A 12,497-nucleotide genomic window follows, 5' to 3' on the forward strand; every position below is an offset into this window, starting at 1 on the left:
AATGCCTGAATTTTGGTCACAGGGGCACTGCAACAGTTGTAACTTCAAGGACTGGTTGTAACTACCATTGCTTCAGCAGTCATAACTTCAGTCACTGAATGGTTGTTAAGTGAGGAATATCTGTCCTGATGATACCAAAGTCCAAAGAAAGAGATCTTAACCCAGCGTGTCGGATGTCTATGTAACTTCCCCCGAGCTTCCGAGAAAATGCACACAGTTATAACAGTCTGTAGAGATTCTCTACGTTGTCCCAAAGATGTGTTTTCAGGAGGCAACTGGACTTTCTTGTTTTTTCTTTTGAAGACATTTCACTTCTCATCCAAGAAGCTTCTTCAGCTCTGGCAGGATAGTGGGGAATGGAGGGATTTTATATTCCTTGCAGAGAGCTGGTCATTTGCATCCTTTCAGAGGGTTGTTGAAGCCCTTGGATAGTGGTTCTTGACAAGCACTTGGCACACAGAGAAACCTCCAAGTGCTTCAACAACCCTCTAAAACAGGGGTGTCAATCTCAAGTCCTTCAGGCTGGATCAGGCCTGCAGGGTGCTTAGATCTGGCCCGTGGGGCTGGCTTGGAAATAGCAAAGGACTGGCCCATGGTGCCTCTGCCAGCAAAAATAGAGCTTGGGAGGCCTCCCGGGCCCCATTTTTGGCCACGATGGCCTCCTGCAGCCCTCTGCCAGCAAAAATGGAGCTGAGGGGGGCAGTGCGTGCCCGCCCCCAGGTTCCGATTTCTCTGGCAGAGGGCTAGCAAAACAAACTAAAAAGAAAACGAAAAGAGAAATGTTTCCCCTTTTGCTTTTGAGCATCCATGAAGGGACAGGAAAGGAGAAAGGGAAGGAGGAAAGACAAAGAAAAAAGAAAAGATGGGAAGTGAGCAAGGAAGGAAAAATAAGGAAAGAGGGGAAGAAAGAAGAAAGAGGAAGGAAGGAAGGAAGGAAGGAAGGAAGGAAGGAAGGAAGGAGACTCTTCCCATCCTGCTTACAATCTTTTTGGACTGTTGCCTTCTGGCAGAAGATACAGAACAATTAAAACTCGGACCACACGTTTTCTGAATAGTTTTTATCCCCGAGCTATAATTGCACTCAACAATGAACTAAAGGGCCACCATCAGTGAGCTGTTGGACAGTATTACTTGGTCTGTTGTGTGGATGTTTGGGTGGTTTAGGGGCGGGGAATTTGAGGTGGGTGGGTGGGTGTTTCGGGATTGTTATGTGTGTTGGACCTGGTCTTTGAGTGTTAAATGAATTTCGTTGTATGGGTATACTGGGTATACACCAGTGGTGGGTTCCTCCCGGTTTGGCCGAACCGGTAGCGGTGACAATATGATGTCACCGAACTGGTTCTCTTTGTTCGGGAGCTGGGCTGTCCCGCCTGCCCTCACGTTATCCTTACCTTTTATTTGGCCACACCCCCAATCTATTCGCTGCTTCCCAAATCCCAGCTGATCAGCTAGAGGAAAAAACTGTTTAAACTCTTGCCGCAGGGCTTCAAAGGGCCGCCCTACAGCTGATCAGTGTTAAAAGACAGTGTAGTGGTAGACCATATGCTCCAAAAACAAATGGGTAGACCGGTGCCTCCAAAAACAAATGGGTAGACCGGTGCCCCCAAAAACAAATGGGTAGACAGGTACAGCTCTGCAAGCGGTTAAAAGCCTGGTAGAGCAGTACTTCTGCTAAATACTAAAGAATTGTCACATGACCATCAAGCCACTCCCACAGAATAAGCCACGCCCACAGAACCGGTAGTAAAAAAAATTAGAACCCATCCCTGGTATACACATACAATGACAATAAAGTTATTTATTTATTATTTAAGAAAGGAAGGAAGGAAGGAAGATTATAATGAGAGTGAGGGAGGGCCTGAGGGAAATCCTGCCTTGGCCATCACAGGTTGCCCCCCCCCCCCCACGTCGAGATGGCCACGCCCCTCCTAAGTCAAACACAACCCTGATGCTTCCCTCAATGAAATCCCCCTGCTCTAAAAAGGATGCAAAATGACCAGCTGTCTGCAAGGAATAAAAAAAAAATCCCTCCATTCCCCACTATCCTGTCAGAGCTGAAGAAGCTTCTTGGGTGAGAAGCGACACGTCTTCAAAGGAAAAAGAGCCTTGGTAGTACAGGGGTTTAAGGCACCCTGTTATTAAGCTTATTAAGACCAGCTGCCTGCAATTACTGCAGGGTTCGAATCTCGCCAAGGCTCAAGGTTGACTCAGCCTTCCATCCTTTCTAAGGTAGGTGAAATGAGGACCCAGTTTGTGGGGGCAATAAGCTGACTTTGTATAAATATACAAAAGGATGAAGGCTGAGCACATTGTAAGCCGCCCTGAGTCTTCGGAGAAGGGCGGCATATAAATCAAATTAAAAACAACAACAACAACAACAACAACAAACCAAGGAAGCCCAGTTGCCTCCTGAAATAAAAAAAAAGCCCCTTTTGTGTAGTCAGTCAGTGATGAAACGAAACCGAAACTCTGGGACCGAAAGCTGAGGGAGCCGCGGCTGGTGTGTGTCCTCTGCACAAAGCGCCAACGTGAATGCTTCGGAGAGGCTTCCAAAGAAGTGACAACTCGCGTGGGAGTTCCCACCCTTAATCTCCCAGCCGGTGCCCTCCGTCCTGCCACCCAAGGCCAATTTCCCCTGCCCAGGATCGCGCCGCAGTTTCGATTTCCTCGCCAGGCACGCCTTCCCCCTCTCTTACGTTTGCAAAGTCCAGCCGCCCCGAAAGCAGCCCGGAGAGGACCAAAACCGCGCGTCGTTCTGGAGCACTTGCCCATTTTCCCCTTAGGCGATCGGAGGCGAGGAAGGATCCTGCAGTCATGCCCTCCGCGCGGAAGAGACGTCCCCGCGGAGCCCCTAGTAGTAGTTCCCCGGCAGGCTCGGTTCCCAAACCCGCCCGCCGGAGGCCTGGGGAGCAAGTGGCCGAAAAACAGATGCGCGAGCGGCGATCCCAAGACAGCGATGGGTTGGATTCTTCTGCCGCCGTCTCTTCCCCGCCACTCCGAGCCCCGTTGCTCTTGTTCCCAATGGCGGGGTACCCCCGCAGCATCTTCAAAGAGGATCCTGAAGCCATTTGCCAGATCAGCTGTAAGCAAAGTTACTTAGCCATGGCGCAGGCACCTAAAACCGTCCTCCTTTTCGGCTGGGCTCAAGACCAACCGCATCAGCCCCTCGTGGAAAGTCGCAGTGAGTAACCGTAATCCGATGCCTCCAAATCCGGACGGCCGCCAGATGGCAGCAAAAAAAAAAAAAAAAAAAAAAAACAACAACAACCCACCTTTATGTTAGAATGTAAAATAAACTGGAAAGGGACCTTGGAGGTCTTCTAGTCCAGCCCGCTGCTCAAGCAGGAGAACCTATATCGATTTAGATAAGTGACTGTCTAGACCAGAAATCCCCAAACTTGGCAAGCTTTAAGACTTGTGGACTTCAACTCCCAGAATTCTCCAGCCAGCAGCTGGCTGGAGAATTCTGGGAGTTGAAGTCCACAAGTCTTAAAGCTGCCAAGTTTGGGGACCTCTAGATCAGGGGTGAAATCCAAAAATTTTCCCTACCGGTTCTGTGGGTGTGGCTTGGTGGGCGTGGCAGGGGAAGGATACTGCAAAATCTCCATTCCCTTCCCTCCTGGGGGAAGGATATTGCAAAATCTCCATTCCCACGCGACTCGGGCCAGCTAGAGGTGGTATTTGCTGGTTCTCCGAACTACTCAAAATTTCCGCTACCGGTTCTCCAGAACCTGTTAGATTTCACCCCTGCTCTAGACTCTTCTTAAAAACTTCCACTGATGGAGCACCCATGATTTCTGAAGGCAAGCTATTCCACTGGTTAATTGTCCTCACGGTTAGGAAGTTTCTCCTTAATTCCAGGTTGCTTCTCTCTTTGATAAGTTTCCAACCATTGTTTCTTGTCCTGCCCTCTGGTGCTTTGGAGAATAATTTGACCCCCTCTTCTTTGTGGCAGCCCCTCAAATCAGGGGTGGGTTCTACTTACCTTTACTACCGGTTCAGAACGGGAGCGTGCGCACTTCTGCGCATGCACAGAAGCTTCTGCACATGCGCAGATTGTCCATTATGATGTCCAGGCGGATGGGCGGAGCCTTCCGTCGCTTTTACTACCGGTTCGCAAGAACTGGACAGAACCGGGAGCAACCCACCACTGCCTCAAATACTGGAATACTGCTATCATGTCACCCCTAATTCTTCTTTTCTTTAGTGTTCTGTGTATGTATATCTTTGGTGTGCCCTCTGGGGATCGACCAGTGAGTCAGATAGAGAGAGTAACCCTGTCAGTTTTGTGAATGAGGGTGGATTTGAACCTGGGTCTTTCAAAACTTTTAACCCAGGGGGGTTTCCTAGTCCTATACTAATCCAGGGATCTCCAAACTTGACAACTTTAAGACTTGTCGACTTCAACTCCTAGAATTCCTCAGCTGGCATGACTGGCTGTGGAATTCTGGGAGGTGAAGTCCACAACTCTTAAAAAGTCTCCAAGTTTGGAAGCCCCTGTTCTAATCACTCCAGCCTGTTTGCCTATCTTGTTAAAAATGACAACTCCTATCAAAACAAATTGCAAGTTTATCAGCATATTAGTTTTGTCTCCTGAATGCTCCAGCCTTCCTAGAAAACAGAAAAGTTGGTAAGACTTGAGGCTTTTTCAATCTGGCACCTTTGGCTGATAAAAAGGCAAAGAGATCCTGTGGAGTTAAGCCTGGTGATTTATATCCATCTTATGAAAAGTTTTGACTCCTCCTGGGATATTTTTTCCAACTTTCCAATTTAGCCAGTAGCCTTGGTGTTTCATTTTATTGTTGTTGTTGTTACAGCTTGGCAAATGACTCATAATTATGACAGTTGCAGTATCCCGGGGTCATGTGATCAGCTTTTACAACCTTCTGACAAGCAAAAGTCAATGGAGAAGCCAGATTCACTTGACCATATTATTATTATTGTTGTTGTTGTTGTTGTTGTTGTTGTTGTTAATTAAATTTTTATACCGCCCTTCTCCCAAAGGACTCAGGGTGGTGTACAGCCAAGATAAAAAACCAACAATATAAAAGTTAAAAACAATTTAAAATTATTAAATAGTTTGGCCAATAATCTAAAAATAACCCATTAAAATAATATTTTAGGTCAGCCCTGCTTGATGGAATAATAGTGTTTTAAGGGCGCGGCGAAAGGTACGAAGGTCATAAAATGGGGCAAAATTTTTTAAAAATGTCTCGCTTAGCAACAGAAATTTTGGGCTCAATTGTGGTTGTAAGTTGAGGACTAACTGTACTCAAGGTAATTTATAGCATTAAAAACCCACAACATATTCACTAATATGTTTCTATACTATTCACTAAGTCTGCATTACTATTACTATTAATCTTCTCATCATTCCTATCACCCATCTCCTCCCACTTATGACTATATGACTGCAACTTGTTGCTTGTATCCTTATATTTATATTGTTTCTTAGTATGATTCGATTGCTTATTTGTACCCTATGACTATTATTAAGTGTTGTACCTTATGATTCTTGATGAGTGTATCTTGTCTTTTTATGTACACTGAGAGCATATGCACCAAAGACAAATTCCTTGTGGGTCCAATCACATTTGGCCAATAAAAAATTCTATTCTATTCTATTCTATTCTATTCTATTCTATTCTATTCTATTCTATTCTATTCTATTCTATTCTATTCTATTCTATTCTATTCTATTCTATTCTATTCTACTCTACTCTACTCTACTCTACTCTACTCTACTCTATCCAGACAACCTGCCTCCACCATGGCAGGAACAGATACAATCACACTAGCCACTCGATTGGCTCTCTGACCCCCCACCCACCCCCCAGTCCTGGCACACGATGGCCCTTTAGGCCCGTTTTTCTCTCTCACCAGGCTCCAGACCCTCTCTAGGAGTCTGGGGAGGGTGAAAAAGGCCTTCCCCAACCCCCCCCCCCGGAGGCCCTCCGGAGGCCGAAAATGGCCCGTTTGCCAACTTCCAATCCCACCATAGGTTCGCCATTAAGGAATTAGATTGAGCTGAGACATGAATTGCTCCATAATCATCTAACTAAGTCCATAGGTGAATAAAGATTGAAATGTGACTGCCTCGGCTCCTGTCTAACTCCCACTTCACAATGACTCCAGCCTTTCAGTCCAGCAGAATTCTTTGTGTGGCTTAGTACCAATTAAGATAATCATTGGTGAAAATCATGGTGGACATTCTCTTGCTATGTCTTGCAGGACCCATCTACTTAAAAGAGAAGATAAATTCACTGGATTGTGAAGCATCTCACCTGCTTATTCTCTCATCAAATGGAAAACTTTCAGAGTATGATATCACAACCAAAACCCCACAAATAAGGTAGAAATTTTCTTATTATATATTAGTTGTTTTTTTTTTTAAAATTAAAAAAAACCCTGAATGAACAAGGCTCACGGGTGAGAGAATAATCATCATTCAATTTGCTGATTCCATGACTTGTATACAAAGAAACAGATGTTTTTAAAAATAAACTTAATAGAAGAATGTCTGTGGGAGATTCTCAGTCATTCAGGTCATGGCTGTCCCAAAGGTGCTTTTCAAAAGGCAGCTGGGCTTTCTTGGGGGTTTTTTCCTTGAAAACATTTCATTTCTCATTCCAGAAGCTTCTTCAGTTCTGATAGAACAGGGGTATCAAACTCGATTTCATTGAGGGCCGCATCAGGGTTGTGTTTGACCTCAGAGACTGGGGCATGGCCAGCTCAGCTTTGCTGGCTGAGGAATTCTGGGAGTTGAAGTCCACAAGTCTTAAAGTTGCCAAGTTTGGAGACCCCCTGACATAATATGTCTGAAATAAGACAGTTTGAATCTGGTCATTTATGCCTCAAGTGAGAACAACTGGTAGAATAATATGAAAATACAGAGCTATTTGTGAAGCACACGTTTCAATGATCGGTGTATTTATCTTTGACTTTCTTGTCTACTTCTTATTGTGAGAAACGGAAAAATAGCCTATTGGAGTAGCAGAGTCCATAAGTTTCAAAAGGATAGCAGGCCCTAAAAAGCTACATGAACCAAAGTTTTAGATAGGAAGATTTCAAAGTGTATCAGAACCATTTGTCATCCTGCTGAGATTTTGGTGTGAAATGTGATTTTGCCAAGTACGTAGTTTTGAAATATATTTGGAATCAGAACGCTGAAAGTGAGACATAGAGAACTGAAAGTAGCCGATGGATAGAGGTTTGAGATGTACACGGGTATATGTGGAGACTGTCTGTCAGTAAGAAAGAACAAGGAAGGAAGTTGTGAAATGCGTGCAGAAAAGTATTAAAAAATGTCTTGGGATGAGGTCAGGGCCACTGGCCATAGCTACTACTATTGAAATGTAAAATTTGTTACTACCAGTTCTGTGGGCGTGGCTTGGTGGGGGGTAATATGACTGAATGGGCGTGGCCAACTTTTTTTTTTTTTTTTTACTTTTAAAGCCATTTTTTCTACAACCTCTTCGGCTGAAGAGGTTGTAAAAAAATGCTTTTAAAGCCTCTGACGATCCCAGCCGACTTGCCTGATCGGCAAAGGCTTTCTTTTTTTTCTTTTTTTTTTTAAAAGCCTCTGACGATCCCATCTGACTTGCCTGATCGGCAGAGGCTTTTTTTCCCTTTAAAAACATTTTTTCTATAACCTTTTCGGCCGAAGAGGTTGTAGAAAAAATGCTTTTAAAAGCCTCTGATGATCCCAGCTGAGCCGTGCGATCATCAGAGGCTTTTTTTTTTACTTTTAAAAGCATTTTTTCGGCCAAAGAGGTTGTAGAAAAAATGCTTTTAAAAATAATTTTTAAAAAGCCTCTGATGATTGCGCGGCTCAGCTGGGCAATGGGGAGGGGGCAGGGATTTTTGCTACCGGTTCTCCGAACCACCTGCCTCCGTCGCTCCTGGTTTGGGCGATCCGGTCTGAACTGGGAGCATTTCACCCCTGCCTCATTGGGTTATTGATATAAGTTGTGTTATGATGGCTGTTCATGTTCCAAATTGCTCATGAAATAAACCTCTGACTCTTAAAGTTAGAATTAGTAATGTATTGCTGTTTCCTGTTTCTTTTATTGGAATATTTTTATGACATTATATAAGAAGTATTGATAACTGAGCAACATGTATTCCTCCCTCTCTCTCTCTCTCTCTCTCTCTCTTTTTTTTTTTTTTTTTTGGCAGACTACTGAAAGAATTAGGAAACAAACAAATGGCTCAGATTGCATGTGGTGACCATCATTCCTTGGCTCTTTCAAAAGGTATTGGCTGCTTGTGCGCTTTTTTTTAAACAACTCTCTTACTTGTCTTCTATTTCGGTTGGGATGTCTCAGCTGATAGGCACAGCCCCAGCTATCTGACAAGCAATTGTTGTAGGGAAAAAAATCAAGGAAAAAGGTTCCACTTGTACCATTTTGAACTCTCAAGGCCAGGGGGTCTCCTCACACTTGGCAACTTTAAGACTTGTGGACTTCAACTCCCAGAATTCCTCAGCCAGCTTTGCTTTGCTGGCTGAGGAATTCTGGGAGTTGAAGTCCACAAGTCTTAAAGTTGCCAAGGTTGGAGACCCTTGCTCAAGGCAAAATGGGATAGAAATATATAGATAAATATAGAAAGTTCCGTATTAATGGCTTCCTTTTGTGTGTTGTACTCAGGAGGAGAACTCTTTGCCTGGGGTGAGAATGAACATGGCCAGCTTGGAATGGGAAAGGTGATGGGTCGCATTAAGGAACCACAGCTGGTACAAGCATTGGAAGGCATTCCTATGGTTAACATTGCAGCTGGATCTGCTCACAGCTTGGTCGTCTCTATCTTTGGGACTGTTTACTCTTGGGGAAAGAATACGTATGGACAACTTGGCCTTGGAGACACAGAAGGTAAGGAGAAATTCTGGAAATGGGGTGGAGGAGGCATTTGAGATACGCTGGTTTATAATCGTAGGAAATGGCTCACCTAAACTCATTGGTCTCTGAGCTTGGTTGTTTTCTTGCAGACATTTCTTCACCAAACTAGGTAATATCATCCATACTCTGATAATGTTACCTAGTTTGGTAATGCAACGTCTGCAAAAAACAACCAAGCTCATCAGAGAGCACCAAGAACCATGCATCTTCTAGGACACGAGGGTCAAACTCGCGGCGTCACATTGCTGTCATGTGATGTTTCACAACATTTTTTCCCTTCGCGGAGCTGGGGTGGGCGTGGTCTGCATGTGACGCATCTGGCCCGTGGGCCGCCAGTTTGACACCCCTGTTCTAGGAGAAGATGGTCCTGAGGGTAATTTAGATAAACACATATGGAAAGCTCTGATTTGGTTTTCAAATAAAACTTACAGGTATTTATTTACTTATTGACCAAAGTTACAATGGCACTAAAAAATAATCACCACTGGCCCTCACATGATTGCCACAATGTCCCCATAGTTACATGATTGTGATTTGGGCACTTCACAGCCATTGTGCAATTACAATGATTCCTGTGGTCATGTGATCGCCATTTGCAACCCATACAGCCAACTCCCAATAAGCAAATTCAGTGGTGAAGCCAGCAAGGAAAGTTGCAAGTCATACTTATGTGATGTCCCAGTTAATGACAATGGTAATTTGCTTAATGACTGTGGGGAAAAAAAATAAAATCAGATGCAGTCCCATGATGTCTCACTTAATGTCCACACTGCTTAACAATTAATTTCAGGGTCCCTATTGTAGTTGTAACTTGAGGACTAGCTATATGTTCCTAAATAGAGAAAGGAAGCACAGTACTTGACATTTTTTTTTAAATTTCACTCTGTGTGTGTGTGTGTGTGTGTGTGTGTGTGTGTATGCTGAGGAAAAAAATAAGAAAAAAATGATAAATTCTCTCCCCCCACTTTATATAACGGATCTACAAATAGTTATAAGCTTTCCCACCCAGATTTAACAAAAATACTAAATTAAATAAACAAATATTCCAAGTAAGAGGATCTCTTATCTGCTAATCAAATCGGCCCAACATCAGGATCATAGAATATATATATATATTTAAAAAGTCAACAGGTTAGTCCAAACATTACACTAATCTTCAAATCACTCTGTTAACCATCTGTTATTGAATGTTTTAAATACAATAACAGATTTTTATTTCACCTTTTTAAAAAAACATTGTCAGTGTCTGGAAGTGGTTATATTTAATTTTCCTTTTTACCTTTCAGACAGATACATTCCTGCCAATGTGAAGGCATTGGAGCTTAAGAAGACAGTTTTTATTTCATGTGGTGGCGAGCACACTGCAGTTCTCTCAAAGGTTTATATTGACTAATTTTTTAAACTTTTCATCTGATCTGCATATTTTAACAGTAACAGAGTTGGAAGGGACCTTGGAGGTCATCTAGTCCAGCCCGCTGCTCATGCAGGAGACCTTTACTAGGGATTCAAGCTGCCGAATTGCCGACCTTTCTGATCGACAAGCTCAGTGTCTTAGCCACTGAGCCACCTATTCAGGCACTTCTAGGAGTTTGCCTCAGAACTAGTGAGACAAGTGCCAGCCCTCATGATGTTTCTGAAGGCTAGAAAGAGTCTCAGAAACCTCTCGAGATGAACACTGGCCTACACAATGTTCTGAGGCTCTTTCTACCTTTGGAAATATTACATTGACTAGCTTTCTACAGTAATTGTGCCTCACATTGACTGGGTTTGCTTCAGTGCTGAAATTCAAATTTTTTTACTACCGGTTCTGTGGGTGTGGCTTGGTGGGCGTGGTGTGGTGTGGCTTGGTGGGCGTGGCAAGGGAAGGATACTGCAAAATCACCATTCCCTTTCCACTCCTGAGGGAAGGATATTGCAAAATCTCCATTCCCACCCCAGTCAGGGGCCAGCCAGAGGTGGTATTTGCTGGTTCTCCGAACTACTCAAAATTTCCACTACTGGTTCTCCAGAACCTGTCACAACCTGCTGGATTTCACCCCTGGTTTGCTTGTCAGCAACTGTACAGAAAGGGAAAGTGAATGGACCTGCATTGTGGACCTGCACGGAGTGGGGAGAAGGCCCAAGCCTTCTAGGAGTAGTGGGACAGAATGATGCTTTCCAGGAATGGTGGCGCAGAGGGAAAGTCCGTGCATTGGTGGGCCCACCCAGCAGAGGTCTCTTGTACTGCAGTGGCTGCCATGGTCACAAGGGCAGGGTACACTGCTCTGAATGAATGTTCCTAAGTCGAAATTTACCTGTACTATACAGGTAGTCCTCGATTTACAACAGTTCATTTAGTGACTGTTCAAAGCTACAACAGCACTGAAAAAAGGGACTTATGACCGTTTTTCACACTGAATGACCACTGCAGCATCGCTATGGTCACATGATCAAAATTCAGCTACTTGGTAACTGATTCATATTTATGACCGTTGTTATATTCTAAGGTCATGTGATCCCCTTTTGCGACCTTCTGACAAGCAAAGTCAATGGAGAAGCCAGATTCACTTGACATCCGGGTTACTCTCTTATCGACTGCAGTGATTCACTTAACAACTGTGGGAAGAATAGTCGTAAAATGGGGCAAAACACCCTTAAGAACTGCCTCACCTAGCAATGGAAATTGTTGACTTTTCTTTCCACAGTTGTTCAGGGAATGCTTGCAGTTGTTAAATTAGTAACACAATTGTTCAGAGAATCTGGCTTCCCCTTCGATTTTGCTGGTCAGAAGGCTGCAAAATGTGATCGCATGACATTGCAACCGTCATAAAGACAAGTCAGTGGCCAAGTGTCTGAATTTTGATCACGTGTCCATGGGGATGTTGCAAGGATCGTAAGTGTGAAAAATGATCATAGTTCACTTTTTTAGTGCTATCGTAACTTTGAACGGTTACTAAACAGATGGTTATAAGTCAAGGACTATCTGTAAACTCATGCATGGTTTGTACAGGCTGCAATTACCATTCTCCTTAATATAGATTTAAGTTTCCTTATTGATGCCTGTGTGGTGCAGAATATAAACTATATACTTTCTACTATGTACCATCATTCCTTCTTCCCTTCACAATGTGTGCAGTTTTTAATATTCCCAGCCAAGTGACAAAGGCTTTGTGTTGAACAATGTCATGGTTTTTTTTTTCTTTCCCATTAAGGATGGATTAGTCTCCACCTTTGGATCTGGCTGCTATGGTCAACTTGGCCACAATTCTACCTGCAACGAGCTGTTTCCACGTCTTGTGGCAGAGCTGTTTGGTGCAGAGGTGACCCAGGTAGCATGCGGGAGGTAAGAAATCCCTTTTCCTTCCAAATATTCGATGGAGGACAAGTAATATCAAGTGAAATCAGGAAAAGGTTCCTGGCCTCCAAAGTTGCACATCAGTGGAACAGAGGCAACAACGAGCACGAGAAGTATATTAATACGTGCTGTTCAGCTGCCCTTGAAGACCAATTGAAAGCTTCAACTGCTTTATGAACTTCAGGTACTGGTACCTTCAGGAACAGTATTGTTCTAGATTTGAATCAAGGTGCTACTTATTACCTATAAAACCTACATAGCACAGG

General features: G+C 43.7%; 1 protein-coding gene across 1 annotated transcript in view; it reads left to right on the plus strand.

Moving 5' to 3' along the window:
- Positions 1 to 2,442: 2,442 nt before the first annotated feature.
- LOC117678947 (E3 ISG15--protein ligase HERC5-like) overlaps positions 2,443 to 12,497 on the plus strand; it is a 43,589-nt gene continuing 33,534 nt past the window's right edge. Inside the window, exons 1-6 of the mRNA XM_034440472.3 lie at positions 2,443 to 3,181; positions 6,232 to 6,352; positions 8,179 to 8,255; positions 8,649 to 8,870; positions 10,184 to 10,275; positions 12,089 to 12,219. Coding sequence (XP_034296363.2) covers positions 2,815 to 3,181; positions 6,232 to 6,352; positions 8,179 to 8,255; positions 8,649 to 8,870; positions 10,184 to 10,275; positions 12,089 to 12,219 — 1,010 coding nt within the window. The 5' untranslated portion in view covers positions 2,443 to 2,814. The remainder of the gene's footprint in view (positions 3,182 to 6,231; positions 6,353 to 8,178; positions 8,256 to 8,648; positions 8,871 to 10,183; positions 10,276 to 12,088; positions 12,220 to 12,497) is intronic.

Source organism: Pantherophis guttatus, chromosome 8 (assembly GCF_059756535.1).
Source record: "Pantherophis guttatus breed Tessera chromosome 8, ASM5975653v1, whole genome shotgun sequence".
In the NCBI taxonomy this organism is placed as follows: Eukaryota; Metazoa; Chordata; class Lepidosauria; order Squamata; family Colubridae; genus Pantherophis; species Pantherophis guttatus.